We start from the raw sequence: 21,473 nt of genomic DNA, 5'->3' as shown, positions 1-21,473 counted from the left end.
CGCGGGGCGTTGCGTTCAGGGCTGATGACCTTAATGGAGTCCTTGCGTGCGGGGGGTTATCTGCCCATCGGAGTGCATCCCATTGCAAACACCCACGCAGATCCGTGCCGGGGGGGTTGTTCTAACATGGGCTGGGCCGTCCCCTGGCTCGCAGGTCACCTTAAACCAGTGGAAGGACAGCGAGACTCACCCTGGCGTGCAACGGCCCCCCTGGACCTGGCAGGAGTCGTTACAGTAAAGAAATGCTTGCTTCCTCCCTCTCAGGGCCTATTCCAGCTCTGGGATTTTTAGGGGGGGGGGCGGAAAAAACAAGTTGGTTAAGGCGTTGCGCCTCCCTCGCTTCATGGACACCCATCCCATGTCGATGACATGTCGTGACAGCTCTGGGTGGGGAAACTGAGGCACAGGAGAGCCCCAGCTGCCTGTACACAGGTGTCCCCCCAGCAGCACCACCACCAAACCTGCCCGTCCCCTGGGGAGCAGCGGGTGCCAGGGACCTGTGGCCATAGCGGGGTGACTCACGGGGACTTCTCCACCACCTCTGCACGCACACGGGGCAGACGACACCCCAGAGACCACCACATCCACCCCCCCCCCGCGCACTCAGGTGCTCCAGCACCCCGGAGGGCTTGGCCACCGAGGTCCCCCCTTGGCGCAAGGTGGAACTTGGGGGAACCCAGCTGGGGGGGGGGGGGGGGGGGGTCCAACATATGCTGGAGGTAGATTAATACTGGCACCCGGCTTGTGGGGTGCCAGCCCCCCACCCACCTCCCCAGCACCTGGCTGCGGCTTGGCGGTGCCACCCGGTTGCACAACGCCCCTCGCGTGGGTGGGGGCGACGCAGGGCTCGCCGCTCCCTGCCCGGGCATGAGTCACGAGCAGGCTCCCGGCACATCTGCCGTGGGGCGCGGGGGCGGCTGGAGCCATGGGGAGGGGAAAGGGGAGGAACTGGGGTCGTGCCGTGGGGGTCCCCTTGCGGGGTGCCACGGGAGCATGGCTGCATCCCTCCTGGGAACGCGTGGTGTCCCTCTGCGGGGGGCTCAGGGACACCCCGGTCCCCGTGTGCTGGCAGGGAGGAAGCCAGGAGACGGGCACAGGCACCCTCCTCCTCTCCATAGAATATTTTATATATATATATAATATATATATATAATATATATATTAAAATTACATTTCTCTTTACAAAAAACAATTCAACAACAGGCCAGGGGACGGAGCTCATCTCTCAAGCCAGGGCGCAGGCAGCCTGGCACAGAGGCCGGGGCCTTCCCAGACCCTTTTGGGGCACCCCCGTCCCCCAGGTGGGGCTCAGTCCAGAGTCCAGCAGCGGGTGGTGCGGCCCGGGGTGGGCACTGCGCGGCGGCCCCGCAGCCAGGCGCCTGCTCCGGATCCAACGCAGCTCGCCTGGTCCCCGCTGTCACCGCCTGCGAGGGGAGGACGTGAGATCAGGAGGGGGAGGGGGGGGGGGGGGGAGACAAGGCTGGAAGCCCGAGGGCAGCGTGGCGCGGAAGAGCCCCCCCAAGCCGCCCCAAAAATAACTTACTTCTGCCGGGAGGAGCCGCAGGGGTCGAGGAGGTGGGAGCTGGCCTGCGCCAGGTTCCAGTCGAACATCTCCAGCACCCGGTGGCACTCCACGCGGGACTTCAGCCCCAGGCAGAAGAGCTGCTCCACCTGCAAGGGGACAGGGCGCGAGGACGGGGGGGGGGGGGGGGGGTGGGGGGGGTGGCAGGGGCGCACCCACCCCCGCGGGAGCTGGCGTGGGCGCCGCAGCGTGCCGTACCTTCAGGTACTGGATGGCCCGTTGGACGTTCCAGCCATGGTTCTGCAGGGCCGCCTGGCACTCCTCGGTGGTGACGCCGTGCACCATGTCCTGCACCTGGGGGAGGCTGACGGTCACCGCGTGCCACCAGCAAGGAGCTGGGGGGGGGGGGGGGGGGGGGGGGGTCAGGACACCAGGGATGCCCCTCCCATGACTCCATCCCCAGCTAGGAAGAGCTGGGCACCAGCAGCAGGGAGTCAATGTGGGATTTCTGCCTCCTGTGCTGGGGTGCAGATCCCCAGCCACCGCCCTGTGCCCAGCAGGGACGGCCACCTTCCTCCCCCTCCACGGGGCCAAGCCGTGGGTAGGGCTAATTTGGGTTAAAAGGGTCTCCAATCCCCATTTTGGAGTTTCTTTTTGCACGTCTGGGGACTCCTCGCAGCCACCCACTTGGGGATTGAACACGGGGAAACCGAGGCACGGGGTAGGGATGGCTGTTGCCCAAGTGACACAACAAGCCCACGGCCGCCCGGCCAAAAGCCACCGCGTCCCCGGGGGAAGCCGCTTACCAGCCGGATCTTCTCAGAGGGGCGGTAGCCATCCGGCCCATCGTAGACAATCTTCTGGAGGCTGCAGGAGGCTTTCACCAGGCACTTGGGCCCGAGGTTGCTGTTGTTGGAGGAGAAGTTGGCCTTGTAGTCCGGCTGCTGCTGCACCATGGGCCGGACGGTGGCCGTGGTGACCACGCGGGACGCCGGTGCCTCCTCGGGGCTTTTGGCCTCCTTGAAAAACTTCTCGTACTTGTCCAGGTAGGCAGGGCGCTCGGGCAGCAGGTAGTAGTGGGTGCTGCTGACCTTCTGCCCGTCCTTCACGATGGGCAGGATGCAGGGCCCCTTGGAGCAGTCCTTGCCCTGCGCCTGGATCACCTTGGGGGTGGCGTATTTGGGGTCGAGGGCGAAGCTCTGCGTGGTGGGCATGGGCTTCCCCGGCGAGGTGGAGAGGCAGGAGCAGAGGGCGCCGCGCTGCTGGGGGGAGCCCACCTGCAGGGCCATGGGGCTGGGCGTCCGCGAGGTGGGCTGCGACAGGGGGTCCCGGGGGGGGATCTGGGGCGGCCGGTCCTCCTCGCCCCCCGAGGCCGGGGACAGCTCCCCCGACCAGCGCCCGGGCTCATTGCGGCGCAGGGGCCGGGGCGGGATGGGGACGCGGGGAGGGATTTGGGGTTTGTCGTCTGCCGGGCAGGCGGCCGGCCCCCGGGGCACGTTGAACCTCTTCATGCACTCCTGCTGCAGCTCCTCGAAGATTTCGGTGGTCTGCGTCAGGCTGGGCTGCTTGGCCTCCTTGGGGGGCAGGAAGAGGTTGTCCTCCAGCCCCGCTGCCCGCTCGCCCTCGTCCACGAAGCCGTAGTTGGTCTCGCCCCGCTCGCGCGCCCTGGGCAGCCCGGCACGGCTGCCCCGCCGCCCGGGGGGGCTGTTGATGGAGCACACCTCGAAGTCGTCCTCGTCCTGCGCCACGTCGTCGTAGGCGGGCGGCGGGGGCAAGGGCCGCGCGTCCCAGTCCACCACCGGCGTGGGGTGGAGGGGTCGGGGCAGGGCTCGCGTGGGGCTCTGCGGGGGGGTCTTGTCCAGCAGCGAGAAGGCCTCCATGGCCAGCTTGGCGAGGGAGGGGGCTGTCAGCTCCCCCACGGGCGAGGGGCTGGCGGGGGGCACCTCCTCCCCGAAGTCGATGAGGGTCACCTCGCCGCTCCCCGGTCCCTCGCTGGGTGGCCGGCCAGGCTGCCGCTCGCCCACCTTGGTGCCCGGCACGCGGGCAGAGGGCTTGGCCAGCCGCAGACCCTTCCCCGGGCCCGGCTTCTTCAGGCAGAGTTTTCGGAAGCCAGACGACAGGCCCTCGTCCTCCTCGCTGACCGGGTCGTAGGAGGGCTCTAGGATGCAAGGGAGAAGGCGGTGAGGGTCCCATGGTGTCACCCACCAACATCCCCAACTCCTGTCCCCAGGTGGGGACAACCCTCCTGGGGAATGACCCCAGATCCCAACTGCCCTCCTTCCCAAAGCCACGGCGAGACCCCAGCATACAGAAAGCTCCCCCAAACCCATGGCACGGCAGCCTCAGCTCCACCACTCCGTGCCTCCTCGCCCCACTCCCACCTTGGCCACAGCAGTGCTTGCCTTCCTGGGGCAGGATCCGAGGGGGACAGGGGGTTGCACCCGAGGTGCCCCTGCCCTTCCCCACCCCCTGGGACCCTGCCCTGTCTCCCCCTTGCTCCACGGCCACCCCAGCGCATGCCACGCTGCAGCCATGCCCGGTCCAGCGGCACCCGGGTCAGTACCGGTGGCGGGTGGCCCCTCGGAGCAGTTAGTCCCCGCCGGTCCCTCCAGAGAAGACGTGAGAGGAGGGGGACAAGCCTGGAGACGCCCAGGGGCAGGCAGCACGGGCGGCACCATCTCCCCGGGGACGCCTGCCCCGGGTTTGGAGGGCTGGGGACGCGTTCCTCCGCGGGGAGCAGAGCCGCGCTGTCACCCGCGGGTGCCCGGCGGTGCCCGTGCGTGCCGGCGAGGGCAGGGGGCTGCCCCGGGCGAGAAGCGCACAGCACGCCCCGAGTACCTTGGAAGAAAGGAGCTAAGAGAGAAGAGAGGGGGGCACGAGCAGGGCTGGCGGCTCCCAGAACAGCCCGACTTACTCGTAAGCAGGATTGAAGGCTGAGGCGGGCGCGGAGGCGGCTGCCCTGCAGGAGAAGAGAGAGCCCGAGAGCAGGGGAGGCGCAGGGGGAGCGCGGGGAGCAAGCGGCAGCCAGGGCGGTTGTTAGCGGGGGCGCGGTGCATGCTTCGTGCCCCCCTCCAGCTGCTGCTGGCCGGGAGCAGATGCTGGTGGGGGCCCCCCCAGCTCCCCCCGGATCGCAGATTTAGGGGGTTGGTGGCACTCACACTGTGTCTGACCTCCCTCCCCGTCCGGGGACGTCGCGGCTCCGACTGCGCCGAGCCGATCTCCCCCGCAATGGGGAGCCCTGCCCCGGGAGGGGACGAGGGGCCCGGCCGAAGGCCGGCGGGGCAGAGTCCAGCCTGGCGGGGCTGGGCAGAGCCGCCCACACCGCTGGCACGCGCCGTCACCCCGGCTCCCTGCCACCCGGGGCTGCAGCAAGCAAGTGGCAGCAGAGAGACAGAGCGGAGGGGACGGAGGGACAGATCCTGCCCGTCACCCAGGTGAAAGGGCACAGCTCCCGGCGCAGAGAGAAGGGACTTTGCGCAGCCGGCAGGCTGGAGGCAGGGGGTGCAGGGGGAAAAGCTGCTTACTTTTAGCCCTTCCTGGAAGCTGGGTGGGTCTGGCAGCAGTCAGGTCCACACCTAAAATGTCAGGAGGGTCCATGGGATTTCCCAGGTACAGCCTGCGGGGAGAGAGAAGAGCGCCGCGGGGGCTCAGCGGGGTGCTGTGCAGGGCCCCCGCACTCCCCACGCTTGCAGCACGTGCTCGGGCGCACGTTCAGCACACCCCCGCCTACGGTGGGGGGCTGCTGGGGGGCGAGAGGAGGAAAACCTGCCCGCTGCTATGGGATGGGGACATGGGGAAGACCCCACAGCCCCTCCACCAAGCACCGTGCCCCGCAGGGAGACCCACATCCCGCTGCGAGCACCATCCCCACGACTGCTGGCTGCCCGGGGATGCACCCCGAGAGGCTTTTCCCTCCAGGGCACAGCCCCCTGGTGCTGTCCCGGTGCCACCCATCCCCTCCCCGGCTCCGGCACCCATCCGTGCGCGACGTGCCACGCGCACGAGGCACGGAGAGCCGCGGTGCCGCACCGGGGTGCTCGGGGGTGCCGCGCGCGCCCAGGGCACGGCGGGAGCAGCGCGGCGGGAGGCCCGGGCGAGCCGTCGCAAGCCAGGCGTGGTGAGGCAGGGAGCCGGCGGAGCCCCAAGGCCTGGGCGTGTGCCGGGCTCGGTGCGTTCTCCGCGGCCCGGACGGCACGTACCCAGGGCGCGTGCCCACGCAGCGGGGCGCGGGGAGGCCTGCCGGGGCACGAGGTGCGTCCGCGCACGCGCGGCGGTGAAACGCTCCGGGGGGCCGCCGGGGCACGGCCCCGTGGGGACGGGGGCAGAATGGGATCGAGAGTACCAGCAGGGCCGTATCGGGTCGGGGTGCCCAACGGCCACGGGGATCGCCGTCCCATGGGATGCGGTGAGACGGGCGCGGGAGCTGGCTCGGCCCAGCGGGAGCTTTCCAGGCTTTGAAATCGTACCCTGCCCCCCCAAACAGCCCTCCCGCGGCCCCCCCAGCCCCAGCGCTGGCAGAGAGCCGCCGTGACCCCGCAGCAAGCCAGCGCACCCTGCCCACAGCTTCCTGGGCGCTGCGGCGCCCCGGGGTGCGGGGTCCTGGCACCCAGCTCCTGCCAGGACACGCTGCACGATGCCTGGCCCCCCCCTTTTTTTTTTTTTTAAATATATTTTGCTTTTTAAGAGGACACACGCTGTTAAAAGCATGCGGCCAGGCTGCACGCTCACACCGACTCCCCTCCAAGCACACGATGCCCCAGGACACCCCAAAAACGTTGGCAGCCACCTCTGGGGGGACATTTCCCCCGTCCCTATGCAGCAGGGGTGCTGCAAAGCACCGAGGGGCCATGAGGCTGGGACAAGGGGCTCCGTGCCCAGCCTGGCCCCATACCCCATCACGAGCAGCCCCACCAGCACAGCTCCACAGCCCCCAAGCTCCCCCCCATGCAGCGCCCGACCCCGTTAGTGAGAAGAGGCGAGGGAGTTAGTCAAGCTGCGGGGACCCTGCCAGGAGCCACCAGCCCCAGCACACCAGGGAGGAAGAGGAGTTTTTTTTTTTAAAGGGAGGAAAGCCAAGCTGTGGCTGGCTCCCGTGAAGGCGGGGGGGGAGGCAGGGGGGTGCAGAGAAGACAGAAAGTTTCTTACTCATCAATTTTATCGGGAAACCCCCAGCACTGCTGCGGGTTGGTGTCTCCATGGCCTGTGTGGATGAAGCTGTTTTTAAGCGGCTGGCTGATGTCGTGGGCCGACAGCCCCGCCACCGAGGTCACCGTGTTTCGGGGGAACTGGCCCACTTTTAGGGTCCGCTTATTCTGACCCCGCCACCAGTAATTCTCGGCCCTAAGGAACAAAAAGGACCTTCGTTACGGACGGCGTGGGAGGACGGCGAGACCCCCGGGGTGGCGGTGGGAGTGGGGCACGCGCCCTGCCCCGGTGACACGGGAGGAGGCACAGTGACTCACCCGAGGTCACGCAGGCAGGCGGTGGCACAGCCGGGGAGGGTGCCCAGGATCCTAACCCCGCACCCATGGCGTGCTCTGCCCCCCCACCCCGCACCCCGGGAAGGGGTCAGGATCCGACCCGCTGGGGATGCGGGGGATGAGGAACGGAGCTCCCTAAAGGACGTGCCCCTTCTGAGCCCTGGGTGGCGCAGGACGTGCAGGAGCCGTGGGGGTGACACCCGTGTCCCACGCCACCAGGGGCAGCACAAGCAATGTGCATGGGACTGAGCAGCTTGGGCGCTGCTGTCCAACCCCACATATCCCAGCCCCCACGGGGGGAATTGAGGGGACCACGGTGAGGGACGCAGGGCTGTGGGGTCTCCCTTGCTTCCTTCCTACGTTATGGTGGAGCCCTGCGTGGGGTGACCCTCCTGCAAGCAGGCCGGCGTGGGCAGGGGGACCTGAGCCGTGAAACCCCCTGGGGCCACCCCAGGGCAGGAGCAGCCTTGGGGGGACACGGCCACCAGCAGGGGTGGGACAGGGCAGCGGCAGAGCCCTGCCTCGGCAGGGGACAAACACAGCTAGGGGACCCCAGGAGGGCACCCCGAGCGGCACCCCCAGCCTCTCCCCATCCCGCACCCACCACGTCCCCCCCGCCCCGTGCCGGGGGACCCCGGGGGGGCTGCCTGCTGTCCGCGAGGCCGTGCGGAGGGTGGCACTGCCGCCTGCGGTGCCAGCTCGGCGAGGCTGGCACGGGCCCCGCGGTTTCCTGGAGTCACCTGTGAGTCACCCGCGGCCACTAGCTCAGCCCTTTTCCTGTTTACCTTCCCCGCTCGCCGCCAGCCAGCCGCATTACTCAGCGCCGGGACCCCTCGGCGTGGCCGAGCCCGAGCCCAGCCGGCACCGGGCACCCTCCCTCGCCCGCAGCGTGCCGGAGAGGGCGGCCGAGGGGGGCCGGGGGCCGGGCCCCCCACCCTGGGAGGTCTCCCCCGCTCTCCTCCCCGCTCCCAGCAGCACCCCGGAGGGATGCTGAGGCCAAGCTGGTCCCCTCTGTGCCCCCCCAGCCCCGCTGCTCGGACCCCCGGCACAAACCCGCTCTGCCCCCCTACCCCAAAAGCTGCCCCCCCTCCCCCCGGCCCCGTTCCCCACCCCACGGCCGGCTGGGCCCGCGGGGCTTTCAGGTAGGTCCTGCTGCCGTGTGCACGGAGCCGGGGGCCCCTTCCCCTGCCCACACACACGTACGCACGCCCGGCGCTCATTCAAACGACACGCAGGGGCTTGAAAAAGGGGTGGGGGGTGTTTACGGCGCCCCGGGCGGCCTCGCCGGGGCCGGATGCGGCCCCCCCAGGAGCCCCCCGCCCGCCTTCCCCAGCACCCGGTGAGGGGGGCAGCAACCCCTGGGGAAACTGAGGCACGGGGCGAGGGCTCGGTGCTCCTGCCTGTTGGGGCACACCGGAGCACCGGCACTCGCTGGGACCCCCATTACCCCTTCCCGCACCCCCCGCAGGCACCCCCAAACTGTGCCCGCCTGGGGAAACTGAGGCAGGAGAGGCTGCACCCCAGCTCCTCCAGCACCCCGTGCTCCCACAGCCCGTGCTCCCGGCACCACCGGCAGGGCCAGGGCACCCCGCCAGCGTCCCTCCCCGCCGCGTCCCAACCCGTGCGGTTCACCTGGGGCGAGCGCAGCCGGGGCGAGCGGCGGTGGCGGCGGCGGCAGCGGGGCCCCCAGCCCGCCCGTGATGCACCGGGGACGATGTGCGCGCTCTGGCACGGCCGCGCCGCCCTCCGCCGCTCCTTCCCTCCCTCCCTCGCTCCGCCGACGCCGTTTCCCTTCCCCTCCCCTCCCCTCCCTGCAATTAAACCACCACTGCCAGACCCTGGGCAAGAGTCATCGGCAGCCCGGGGAGAAAGCTGGTCCCTCCAGACACACAAATCCGGCCTGATTCACCTCCGGGCCGTGACTAAATGCAGGGATCTGGCCCCAGAGGAGGGGGGAGAGGGAAAGCAGCTCCTTTCTCCTCGCCTCCCCCCTGCTACGGGGCCACCCGGGGTGCTGGAGCGCTGCATGCCACCAGGAAGGGACACTTTTGGGGGTGCCCCCTTGCTGTCCCCAAGCAGCATAACAGGGCTGGAGCGGGGCAGGAACCCTCGAGGGTGACGCCACTCCTAGGATGGGCACCTGGGGACAAAAAGTCCCCCCCAAGCCTGAAGCACGGGGTCCTGGGACCCCCGGTTTGGGGGGGAACAAGGGCATCCAGCAGGGATGGAGGAGCCGGTAAGCAAAGCCTTCGGTGCAGGCAGAGGCCACGCCACGGCGGCACGGAGCGCCCGGTGCCCCTGCGGTGACGGTGGCACGTCCCCGCCACTATCAGCAGGGAGCGGCCCCGGTGCGTGCGGCCGCCTGGCAGGCGTTTACCCGGGGCAAGGCCGGGGCAAAGCAACAAGTGCAGCGGGGTGAGTCAGCGGGGCCGGGCGGCGCAGGGAGCCTGGGCGGCGTGGGGAAGAGCCATGCTGCCCGCGGGCACGGCGGCGGCCCCGTGCCCCCAGCTGGGATGTCCCCATCGAGGGGGCTGCCCGCCTGTGGGGTCTGCAGCCAGGTGTGCCGGAGGGGGCGCAGAGCCCCTCATCCCCACCCCGTCCCTACCCCAATTCTTGGGGTCCCCCGTCCCCGTGCAGGCTGGCACGCGGTTCCCCCCGCCGTGCAATACCTGCCCTCGATGACGGTGATGATATCGTTCATCTGGATGTGCAGCTTGTCGGGCTCCTCGAAGTCCTGCAGGGCCCTCATGTCGGTGGGCTGGGCCTGGGGGGGACGGGGACAGGGTGAGCACACGGGGACATGAGCACACGGGGACGCAGCATCCCCGTGTCCCCTGCTTTGGGGTCGGGGAGCCCTGGCAATGGGCACGAGACCGAGTCACCCGCTCGGGTACCCTTAACTCTGCCCACGCTCCAGCACAGCTGATGGGAAGGGGGCACTGAGGACCCCATCCCCTCTCTCCCTGCCTACCTCCATCAGGAAGTCCCGCAGGGCCACGAAGGTCGGCCGGTCCTCGGGTTTGTGCGCCCAGCACTGCAGCATGACGTTGTAGACGTCCTGGGGACAGTCCTCGGGCCGCGGCAGCCGCTCGCCCTCCTTGTCGATCTTGTGCAGGATCTGCGGGGCAGGCAGCGCCGTTACGGGGTGCTGGATCCCGGCTGGGCCTGGGGGCGCTGCGGGTGAGGGCGCTGATCCCATCGGCACCATGCACACCCACCTGGCTGCCGTTGAGGCCGATCCAGGGCTCCTGCCCGTAGGTGAACATCTCCCAGAGCGTCACCCCGAACATCCAGGTGTCGCTGGCGTGGGAGAAGGTGCGTGTCTTGAGGCTCTCGGGAGCACACCTGAGTGAAGGACACGAGCATCGGGAGGGACATGAGCATCAGGAGGGGCTGGGCAGAGCCCCCTGCTCCTCCTCCCTGGGTGTCAGCACTCTGGGGTGCTGCCCTCAGCTCCCCAGGCTCACCAGGCGAAGGGCACCTTGCGGTGCTCCTGCATCACGTAGTGGTCGTCGTTTTTGGGCAGGGCCCGCATGAGCCCGAAGTCCCCGATCTTGACCTGCTCGTTGGAGGCCAGCAGGATGTTGCGGGCGGCCAGGTCGCGGTGGATGAAGCGCTTGGACTCCAGGTAGGCCATGCCCTTGGCCACCTGGATGGCGTACTGGCACAGCGTGGAGATGAGGAAGTGGCCCTGGTTCTTCCGCAGACGGTCCAGGAGGGAGCCCAGCGGGGCCAGCTCCGTCACCTGGGCCGCAGGGAGGGGACAGCGGGGTGGTCATGCCAGGGACACGTTATTTGGGGCTGCTTTCCAGCCCCGTTAAATCCCCAGTCCTGGGGATGCTGGTGGAGGACTCGGGGCACGGAGCCCATCGGGCTCACGGTGCCCTGTAGGATGGGATCACTGCCTCGTGGGGCTCAGCGGTGGCAGCAGCCACGGGATGGGGTCAGTCCCGCTGCCCCCCCGGACTCACCATCTTCATGGGGTGGGAGAGCACCACGCCGTAGAGGCGGATGAGGTTCTTGTGGTCCAGGGAGTGCATGGCGTTCACCTCGCGGATGAAGTCGTCCAGCACCTCCGGCTGGCTCAGCACGTCCGTCTTGAGGCACTTCACGGCCACGTTGAGCTACAGCCAAATAATAAAAATTAAATAAACCAAACACAGCCACGGGACCGGGCACGACACCTTCCCGGGGGTCTCCCCGTGCCCGGCCCCCCCACGCCACGAGCAGCAGCGGCGCGGGCGCGCGGCCCCTCACCGTCTTGCCGGCGGGCGTGCACCACTCGCCACGGCGCACGACGCCGAAGGAGCCATCGCCCAGCTTCTCGAAGAGCGACAGGTCCCGCTCCCGGATCAGGCAGGTCAGCGAGTGCTGGCCCCCGGTGTCCGGGGGGGGCGGCGTGGGAGGCTTGCGGAAGGTGCTCTGCGGCTGGGGGGGCAGCTCCGACTCGGGGCGCTTGCCGCTGAACACCTGTGGGGCGCAGAGGGGTGTGGGATGGGGGCGCGGAGACACATGGGGACCCCGAACCTTCCTGCCTGCTGGTGGGCACGGCTTGCCTCAGTTTCCCCTTCCCATAATGGTGATATCAGTGCCTATCCGGTGCCAACCAGGCCACCCCATCCACCTCTTGGTGTTGGGAGTGGTGCCAATAAATCGCCTGCATGCAGTACGTACACTCTGGAACCTAATGATGACCTAAACCTCACGTACACTCTGGAACCTAATGATGACCCCAGCTCTTCCCCCAGGCAGGCTGGCTGCAGCAGGCTCCTCTCCTCTGGCTGCCTGCTTGCTGAGCCGCGATTCGGGATGGAGAGAGGGAAGAGGCCACCCCCCCAGGAGCCCAGAAGGTCCCCGGGCACTCCTCGGCCGGGCTGCGGCCGCACAATGTGCCCGGGCAGCGGGCCAAGAGAAACCTCCAGCGCGGTGACACATCCCCGCAGCGACGTGGGCCTTGCAACACGTGCTGCTGCCGCCACCACCACCCCGGCTGCCGGGCCCTGCCACCCGCCCTGTGTTGGTCACCAGCCCAGAGGGGACGGGGATGGGCTCTCCCTGGGGATGGGCTCTCCATGCCTCTCCTCCCCACCGGGCCCGAGCACCGGGAAGGGAAGGGATGGGGTCTGTCCCAGCCCCGGCTCCCAGCTGGGGATGCTGGCACCTGCGCGGGGGCTGGGGCAGGCATGTGGCCAGGGTGGGAGGTGGCATTTCTCGGCCCGGCACGAGGCTGAGTCGCCTTCTATTAAAAGCCCATCCCGGCCCCGGCTCGGCCCAGATGAGTCACGAAAGGGAGAGGCCACGACCCAGCGCCCAGCTGGCAAGCGCACGGGCATTTTGGGGGTGCGAGGTGCCCAGGGGTGCAGCAACCCGGGGGCACAAGGGACACCCGCACGCATCCCGGGGTCCCCTGCCTCGGTGCTGCAGGGCACTGGGGCAGGCAGGGGGACGGACAGCGGGGATGCTGCCCACGGAGCCGGCTGAGGCTCTGCTACTAATTAGCTCTGAATGAGTTTCCTGGAAAAAAAAGAGGCAAATCACGCGAGGGGAATGAATTTCCTGACCGCTGTCCCTAGCTGTGAAGCAACCCGTGCGGGGCCAGGCAGGGTGATGCCGCAGCAGGACATGCGGTGGGGGCTTGTGTCCCAGTCCCTGCCAGCACCGGGGGGGACAGGGCTGTCCCCAGTACCCTGCAGCACTGGGAGAGACGGGCACCGAGAGGGCCGAGGGAGAAATGTGGGAAGGAGGTGGCAGAGGGGCACACAGAAACCAGCTCCTTGCACGGGGCCGAGGCAGCGCCATTCCTCCGGCGTGCCTCAGTTTCCCCATCACACCCTCCCTGCCCCTCTCCCGGCCGTACCTTGCTCATCCAGGACTTCCTCTTGCACATGGCTTTCCTCCGCTTCACCGCCTCCCACAGCCGCCGCTGGCCTGCAGGACACGGGGACTGTCACCAACACGGGGGTCCCCTCCCGAGAAAAACCCCTCTCCATCCCTTGGGACCACACGTCCCTCTGGGCTCCCCCAAAAATGGGGTGCAGCCAAACGGGGGGATATCTGGGGGGGATGTACACACCGGGGCGCCCCATGCCGATCTTCTCCAGATCCTCATTTTTGACGTACTCGAAGTGGGAGAGGCGGGTGACGTTGAGCTCGTCCCGGATGCGCAGGAAGTACTGCTGCAGCTGCAGCTCGGTGAGCAGCTCCAGCAGCCAGTCCGTGCCCTCCTCCGACTGCATGCTACAGCTCAGCTTCTGCCGGACACCGCGCCTGGTTAGCGGGGACCCTGCCCTGCTCCCCTCCGTCCCCAGGGGCCCGTCCCTCTCCTGCCACCTGCAGCCCAACGGGGCCGAAAGCTGGGGCTGGTCCCTGTGCCAGCAGGGACGGGGGGGATGCGAGGGACTCATCTCCTGCAGAGCAGCACCCCCGGGGAAGGGCAGGGACCCCATCTCTGCCCCATTGTTCCCACAGCCCCGCTGAAGCCAGGGATGGAGACGGGTCAGAACCTGAGGCATGGCATGGATGTCCCCGATTCCGGCCCCATGCAAGGGGAACATCACAACCTTGTAAGGGATGCTCCGTGCCCTGGCACCACACATGCACGCGGGGCACCCCAAACACTGCCTGCCAGGCTCCCTGTGCCCAGCTGGAGTGGCTGACAGCGGAGGCGGCAGCTGTCCCCAGCAGGGACAGACCCCACAGCACTGCCTCAGTGTCCCCTCGTGTCCCCGCACACCCAGCAGGGCTGGGACGGGGCACAGACCTGCGGCTCTGCCACGGGGTGGTGGCCCTGTGCCGGCAGCCTCGGGGAAGGGACGGATGGGGACGCAGAGCCATGAGGGTGTGGGGGATGAGGACGGGGTCCAAGCAGCGTCCCGGTGCTGCCAGCATCGCCCCCTGCAGCTGTGCGAGGCACGGGGCCAGCTCCCAGCAGGGATCTCCGCATCCCCCCCCAAAACGCACCTCTTGCCGCATCGCGCCCCTGCCCGAGATCGCAGCCGTTCCGGGAAGGGACCCGGCTCTGCCCCCCGCCCCCGAGAGCCGGAGGGGACGTGGGAAAGCCCCCGGCCCGGCCCCACCGCCGGGCAGCCCCCTCCATCCTCTCCTTTCCCCCAGGATTAGACATGACCCCCCCCCCTCCCCCCGGCCCTTTCTCCCCCCTCCCCGCGCTCTCGGGTCCGCGTCACCGTGATCCCAATCCTCGGCACGGGGCTAAAAATACGGCGGGCGCGGCAGGCGGCCGGGCACGGGGCACGCGGGGGCACCCGCGGCACAGGGAGCCGGCGGCTCCCAGCACGGACGGGGCCACCCGGGTCCCCTGCCCGTGGGCACCGGGGGGGGGGGGGGGGTGGGTGACGGCCACTTACTCGGTAGACGCGGAAGCGGGCGAGGAACGGGAAGGAACGGCGCAGCGTCTCGAAGCGTCGCATCCTGTTTGGCCGGCCACCGGGCAAGGCGGCCTCGTCCCCGGAGCCAGCCTCGCCCGGGGCACCGCGGCCGCCCGCACGCTTCTGCTGCTCCTCCGGGGGCACGTCCCCCGCCTGGTGACGGTGTCACCGGGGCACGGAGCGCTCAGCGGAGCCGGGGGAGCCGTGGAGGAGTCGTGGTGGCTACAGCCTGGTGGGTGACGGCCTCCCCCTGGCCCCCGCGCCGCTCTTTGCCAGCTGGGCACAGCCACCCCACAAATCCCCTGGTGCAAGCAGGGGGCTCAGCGCATCCCCGCAGCACCGGGGCTGGCGGCAGGACGCGGGGCTGTCCCTCTCCTCCTCCTCCTCCTCCTCCTTCCTTCGTGCTCTCCAGCCTCTCCTTCCCGACCGTCCTGCCCTCCCCTTCCCGAACGCAATCGGGCCGGGGCCGGACCGGAGCCGTGGCGTTGGCGTTTTCCGAGCAGCGGCCGTGGGCTCGCTCCTGGCTTTCTGTGGGGCTCCCCCCCCGGCCGGCAGCCGGGCATCGACCGCCGTCCCGGCCCGGCTGCCCACGCAGCCCGTGTCCCAGGAGGGTTTATTTTAGCTGCGCGTTGGCCCGGCGTTGGGCCGCGAGCCCAGGGGGGCCGGGCTCCGATCAATGTGCTGCTTTCTCTCTTGTTCAGCGGGCGCTCCGGCAGCTGCACCGCCTGGGAGACCGGACCCCCGGCTCCCATTGCCATGGAAACCTCGCTCCGGCCTTGGGAAACGTTCCCGGGCCTCAGTTTCCCCCCCCCCCCCCCCCCAAGGAAGCGAGGAGGGAGGGGAGACATCCGGCCCCGCGCTCCCAAAAGGAGGCGGCAGGCACGACGCCAGGGTGATGGGCACCGTGCCGCCGCCGCCGTCGCCCCCGTGGGCCCAAAGGGACGGCGGGCGTGCTGCCGGCCCCTCAGGCCTGCGCCTGTCTGCCCGGGTGCCAGGCCCTGCGGGGTGCTGGGGGAGGTGGGCACGGGACCCTCCGCGGCCACCGGTGTCCCGGGGCTGGCTCCCGTCCCCGATGGGGCTGGGGCCAAGGGCTGGCACCCGAACACGGGCGCGTTGTCCGCCGGCGAGCTCCCCGGGGAGAACAGCTGGCGGTGCCGGCAGCCGCGGCGTGAGAGAGGAAAGACCCGGGGCACTCTCCTGCTGCGGCCCCCCCAAATCTCCAGTGCTGGACCCCCGCTGCAGCCCTGGCTGTGCCGAGGTGCCCGGGAAGGGGATGGGGCAGGCGGGGAGCCCTCGCTGCGCTGGAGGAGCCTCCGCGGTGGCTCCCACCGCCGGGATCCCGGCCGGCACCCGGCACAACAGCCCCATTGACCGGGCACAGCCGGGCACGGTGCCCTCGGCACCAAGCTCTGCCACGCGCCGGCTCCCCAGCCCGGGGGACGCTGGGGACGCGGGGGGTTCCCTGCCCCACACCGGTGCATGGCTCCCAGTAGCCGGGGGCAGCATCTGCGCTGCCTCCAGCACCCCCAAGCCCCAGGCAAGGCTGCCCAGGTCAGCGCAGTGCAGCAGGCAGGGCCTGATCCTGCACAGCGAGGGGCTCTGGCTGTGCTCGCTGTGCTGGGGAGGCTCCGTGCCTCAGTTTCCCTCCTGGCATTGGGCCCACACACGCAGGGGTAGCACGGAGACCTTGGGTCAGAGACCAGCGAGCAGAGTCTGATGGTGATCCCCATGCCAGCACAGCAGCAGGGCGCGGGGTCACTGTCCCCAAAGGCTGTGGGACGCAGACAACAGCCCCCCAAAACCCAGGATACTGCACAGAGCCGCGGCGCAGGGCGCAAGGGGCTGGGTAGCACAGTGCAGCCAGGGAGAACGGGGCCCCCCCCCAGCCCAACCTGCAGCTCGGGGGATGCACCCTACGTGCGCACACACTCATGCGCAGGCGGTGCCGACTCTCACGTGCACCCCAGGACCACACACGCGCGCTCCTGCAACCACACGCACCACGCACACACCCCGACACGTGCACGACCGCAACCGCACCACCGCCGCCCCCCCAGCGCGCGTGCTAACGGCGCCCAAACACATCACCTCCGCGCGTCCCCCCCACTCCATCCCCACCACCACCCTCCCCGCAGCTCCCGCTGTGCCCGGGCGCACGTGCGCAGACACTCCGAGCCCCGCGGCAAAGCCCCCGGTGCTCCCCCTGCACCCGGCACCGCCCGCACCCTGCTCCCCCGTGCACACACATCCATCGTGCCCGGGCACCGTGCGCCCACGGGCACCCACCCGCGGCACGGCGTGGCACACACACGTCACGTCTGCCCGCTGGCACCCGGCTCACCCCTGCCAGCCACGCAGCCATCGGCGCATCGCGCACACCGTGCACGCCCTCCCGAGGCGGCGCGCGGGGGTGCAAACGCACCCCGTCTGTCTCCCACGCTCAGCGCTGCCCGTGATGGCACCCCGACATCTCCGTCTGCACCCACAAGGTGCCTACGCGCCGGTGTGCTCCTTACACCCCCAGCACGGACCTGCTACATGCAGCTTTATGCCTCCCCAGCTGTGCCCGTACCACTTACACCCCCGTGCACACATCATCCATACGTGCACCCCCCGTTTTTCCACCTCCCCAGAGCAGGAGGTGCCTGGGGTGTGCAGATCCTGACCCCACACTGGACCCTTCCCCAGCATCCGTGCGCCCCCCACCCCTCGCTCTCATTTAGGGAAACTGAGGCACGGCGGGTGAGAGGCACCAAGGCACCTGCCAGCCCCCTTCGTGGGGGGGAAGGGCCGACTCCTAATTTGCCCAGGGTCACCCAGGGCAGGGGACACGGGTCCCTGCCAGCGTGGATGGCCACTAGCCTGGCCACCAGCCGCCCACGCCGGGCACCGTGCCCGCCCTGCGGCACCCCCTCTGTCCCCAGACCTGTGCCAGCACCCGACGAGCCAAGCTCCTGCCATGCCCCAAGCTGCATCGGGAAGGGACAATACGTGCCGCCGCGGGGACACCTGGGTCCCCACCCCAGCACTGCCCCCCTTTTCCCCCCCAGCAATGACATTCCTGCCCCCATGCCTCAGTTTCCCCAGCAGGCAGGAGCAGCCAGCCCTGCTCGTGGCTCAGGACAGGAGCGCAGCCATGCGGGGCGGGGTGCTGTCCCCATGCCACCCCCGCAGCCGGACGCCGCAGGGCCCCGACACAGAGATGCCATGCAGGGGAGCATGACTACGAGCCCCCCCCCCCCCACACCCCCCGGCCCAGCAGGACCCAGCACCTCTCGGGGACACACGTGCCACCGGTTCCCCACGGCTCCCCCCCGGCACTGACCCGCCGGCACGGCATGCCCAGGGTGACGTCCTGCTGGGGGGGCCGCCCGTGGTGCCCACCGCCCGGCCGCGGGGCTCGCAGCCCGGTGCTGTCCGAGAGGCTGTGGGGCAGGGGGCCGAGCATCTCCTCCTCCTCCTCGGCGCTGCTCAGGCGCTGGTAGTCGCACCTCTCGCCCATGGCTGGGGCCGCGGCGGCGAGCGGGGGGCTCTGCGGAGACGCCCGCGCCTGCCTGGGGGCGGCGAGGGCTGGAGCCGGGCGTGGGATCACATGGCAGAAAGTTGCTGCAGTTCCGGAAAACAGCGAGAGGGTGAAGGTGACCGCGGTGATGGAGGGGAAGGAGGGAGGGAGGGTGTGGGGGGGGGTGGATGGATGCAGAGGGGAGGGGGAAAAAACAAAACAAAACAAACACAGAGAAAAGGGCAGCCCCTTGGGCACCCGTCCTCACCCCGAGCCCTGGCATCGCCGCCTTCCTCCCGGCTCCGCTGCCTGCGTGCCCGCTGTCCCCCCCGGCACCCGAGCGGGGAGGAGGTGGCATCGGTGGTGGTGGCATCGCCGCCCGCGCTGGCGGCCCCCTTCTCCCCCCAGCCCAGCGGAGGGGAGCGGCGCCCAGCGGCTGCGGCTCTGCGGCAAGCGGGGTGGGGACGGGGGCAGCGTGCCCCGCTGCGGGGCGCCCACGGGGGGCGAGGGGAGGTGGGGAGCGCAGCATCCTCGGCATCCCTCCCGCTGCGGGCACCCCCGCGCCGGCGGAGGGGGAAGGGATGCTCGGGGAAGATGGCTGCTCCGCAGCGAGCCGGCAGCGGGGCCGCGCTGGCGCAAGCTCGGCAGGGCAGGGAGCGCGGCCGGGCCCCGGTTTGATGGGGTCCTGGGGTTGGGGCGGGGGGGATGTGCCGGGAGGATTTATCCTGCGATCAACCCTCTCGCCGCCCTTATCACGGTGCTGGGGGTCTCCTGGATGATGCGTCTGCCTGCAGCCCTCCAGCATCAGATGTGGTTCCAGGGGGTGGGAAGCCACCCCCCGCGCGGGGAGATGGGGAACCGGGACGGGGGACCTGTCAGCGTCCCATCGGAGCCGCCCCCGTGCCCTGACACCGCCTGGCTGGATGGGGGCAGAGCCCCCCGAGCAGAGCTGTGAGCACGGGAGGAGGCAGAGGGTGGGGGCCCTGCAGCCCCCCCGCACCCGCCTGTGCTCGGAGGCATCGCGCAGCCCCGGGGACCAAAAGGCTCCTGGTGCCAACACCGCAGGGCGCAATGCCCCATCCCGTCCCCCACAAACACTCCTACGTACCCCCATCTCTCCCCAGTGACCCCCCCACAGCCACCCCCTTATTCTCCCCTTCGCCCCCACCACGCATCCAAACCCCTGGCTGATTTTGGGGGGGGGGGAAGGGGGGGGACGACACCAGGTGGCCCATCCTGTCCCCCCCACACCAACCCTGCTCCCATCACACCCCACATCCCGGGGGGGCACTGACCCCGGGGGGCTGTACAGGGGGCGGGTTGCACCCCGGGCAGGCTCTCGGCGGCTCCTCCTGCCATACCACAGAGGTGAGCTCAGCCGCCGAGCCGAGCCCGCGGGCGCGGGGCGTGGGAGCAGCCAGCCGCCCCCGCGCGCGGCCCGCCGGCGTCACCGTGCTGGCACGCCGCGGGCCGGTGACTGACGCACGTGCTATGTATGCCACCGGCCCTCCAGCCACCCAGTGCCCGTGTCTGTGTCCCCACCATCCCACCCCACCCCACCCCACCCCACCCCGACCTTCCCCCCCGGTGCCGGCGGAGCGGTGCGGCGGGGGGGTCCGTGCCCCGTCCCCGCGGGGTCACCCCGCGCATGCCGGCCAGCCCCAGGTGACACGGGGGTGGGCGGCACGAGCCTCTGGGTGTTGCGCTGGGGACCGAAACCGTGCCAATCCCGGCGCCACGGACCCTCAGGTGCTGGCTCAGCCAAAACCCAAAGCATGAGGTCTCCGGAGCAGGACGGAGAGCACGACACCCGCGATTCCCACCAAAACCACGGCCACCGAAGCCCCCGGGGCGGTGACAGTCACGGTGACCACAGGGCGTCCCTCCCACCGCAGGGACACCAGCCCTCCCCAGCCCTCCAGGCAAACCAGCATCCCAGTTTGTCCCCGCATCCCTCTCAGCATCCCCGGGGCGCACACAGCAGCATCCCGCCCTGCGCCCACCCTCGCCCCGCTCACAGCGCCCCGGGGGAGCCGTCGGGGCTCCAAAATAGGGCAGCCCCCCCAAGTTGGGGGGGACCGGGTCCCCGCTCACCTCCAGCGCATCGCCCCGCTCGCCGTCGCATCTGGCCGTGCTGGGGCCCGCCACCCCGCCTGCCACCTTCCTGGTGGCAGTGTCACCTGGAAGTGATGTCACCGGCAGCGGCACGGCCGCGGCGCCCCGGGCTGGCTCGCTCAGCCCTGGCGGGGCCCAGGGGCGGCCCCAAATTGCACTGACAACACTCCCCTGGCCGGCTGCTCCGGCGCAGGCGTGCGCGCACACACGTGCAAACACACACACGCAGCACGGCGTGGTGAAGAACAGGGCTGCCGGCTGCATCCTGCCCGCCTGCGGGATGCTGCTGCCCGTGCTCCCTGGGGACCACCCGCTGCCGTGCCACCCCGGTCCCCTCCACATCTCGGTGAGCCCATACCGGCGTGTGTTTCGCATCTGGCACCCGACGCAGCTCGCTGGGGTGTCCCGAGCAGCCGGCACGGAGGGACGGTGACACCCGCGGCGGGGGCGGACGGCGAGGACGCGGTGCCAGGTGCCCCCACACTGCGCTCTCCGTGCCACCGGAGCCCGATGCCATGGCCGGATCCTGCCCCAGCGCGTCCCCTCCTCTCCGGGCAGCAATCGTCCCTCGGAGCCTGTCCGGGAGCAGCCGCACCCAGCGGTGCCCCCCCGCCCTGACAAAGCCCGGCGCAACCCCAATCCTCTTCCTAAGCCTCTTTCCTCTGCTAAATCCCCGCCGTATGGCGAGCGGTGGCGGCACAGGCAGCCAAGGGGCAGGCTGAGGGCATGCTGTGCTCCCAGCGTGGCTAGCAGCCTGCCTGGCTGGACCACGAGCCCACGTGCAGCCACGGTAGCCCATCGCACCTGAGGGGCTGATCCCCATCTCTGCATCTGCAGCAGGATCCGGCCCAGTCCGCAACGCATCCCCAGGGGTGATGGGGGAAACAACGGGGCCAGGTGCGCGCCCTGTGCTGCCCAGGGTGCATGGAGAGGGGCAGGGGGCACACACGACCCCCTGGCCAACCCCCATCTCGTCCCCATCTCCATTTGTCACCGAGCAGGGCAAGCACCGGGCTGGTTTAAGGGACAAACCAACCCTGCTTCGGCACGAAGAGGCAGGAGAGCAGTGCAAGCCGGGGGAAAGGGCGAGAACGCATGCAGCGACCGCGTTCCCCGTGGGCACCCCCGAGCACAGCACCCCCCGCAGCACCCACCTGGGCCCCGTGCCCAGGGCAGCACTGGCAGAGCGCGCAGCTGAGCCCGGCGTTGCCACGAGAGGGCACTGGGCTTGGTGTCACCGAGCACTCGGAGGGACACCCCCTTTGCAAACCAGCACCCCAACGCAAAGCTGGTCCGTGCCCGACATCTCCCGTGCTGATCCTACCTGGGCCGGGGCGGCCGCGCTGCTGGGGTCCCCTGGCAGGGCTGCTCCGTGTCCCGGTGTCCCCGCGAGGCCGGCGGTGACGCAGGATGGCGTCAGGGCTTCGCCTGCGCAGCCATGGCAGGGCTCCGCTCACGCTGGCCGCAGG

At 70.0% G+C, this 21,473-nt stretch overlaps 1 protein-coding gene across 4 annotated transcripts; it reads right to left on the bottom strand.

Annotated features, from left to right (window-relative positions):
- Positions 1-1,105: 1,105 nt before the first annotated feature.
- Positions 1,106-21,473, bottom strand: TNK2 (tyrosine kinase non receptor 2). 4 transcript variants are annotated; one of them, XM_035544805.2, is made up of 16 exons: positions 21,329-21,473; positions 13,076-13,253; positions 12,860-12,930; positions 11,260-11,472; positions 10,974-11,126; positions 10,470-10,747; positions 10,221-10,347; positions 9,974-10,120; positions 9,672-9,766; positions 6,668-6,862; positions 5,047-5,138; positions 4,437-4,481; positions 2,329-3,680; positions 1,781-1,876; positions 1,544-1,671; positions 1,106-1,424 (listed from the first exon to the last, which is right to left on the bottom strand). In XM_035544805.2, the coding sequence occupies exons 2-16, from the start codon at positions 13,236-13,238 to the stop codon at positions 1,418-1,420; spliced, it is 3,162 nt and encodes a 1,053-aa protein (XP_035400698.1). In that variant the 5' UTR covers positions 13,239-13,253; positions 21,329-21,473; the 3' UTR covers positions 1,106-1,417. The 4 variants fall into 4 exon arrangements, with proteins under 4 accessions (XP_035400698.1, XP_035400696.1, XP_035400697.1 ...); XM_035544803.2 differs by lacking the exon at positions 21,329-21,473 and adding an exon at positions 14,367-14,939; XM_035544804.2 differs by lacking the exons at positions 4,437-4,481; positions 21,329-21,473 and adding an exon at positions 14,367-14,931.

This window comes from Cygnus atratus, chromosome 9 (genome assembly GCF_013377495.2).
Source record: "Cygnus atratus isolate AKBS03 ecotype Queensland, Australia chromosome 9, CAtr_DNAZoo_HiC_assembly, whole genome shotgun sequence".
Lineage (NCBI taxonomy): Eukaryota > Metazoa > Chordata > Aves > Anseriformes > Anatidae > Cygnus > Cygnus atratus.
This window is presented reverse-complemented; position numbering and strand designations above follow the sequence as displayed.

Excerpts from the sequence above, each read along its gene's own strand:
- TNK2 (XM_035544803.2), bottom strand. The coding sequence starts at position 14,429 with ATGCGACGCTTCGAGACGCTGCGCCGTTCCTTCCCGTTCCTCGCCCGC. Across the intron at positions 12,931-13,075 it reads GATCGGCATGGGGCGCCCCG|GCCAGCGGCGGCTGTGGGAG; the intron begins GTGTGTACATCC and ends CGTGTCCTGCAG. Across the intron at positions 10,748-10,973 it reads TCTCCCACCCCATGAAGATG|GTGACGGAGCTGGCCCCGCT; the intron begins GTGAGTCCGGGG and ends CCTGCGGCCCAG.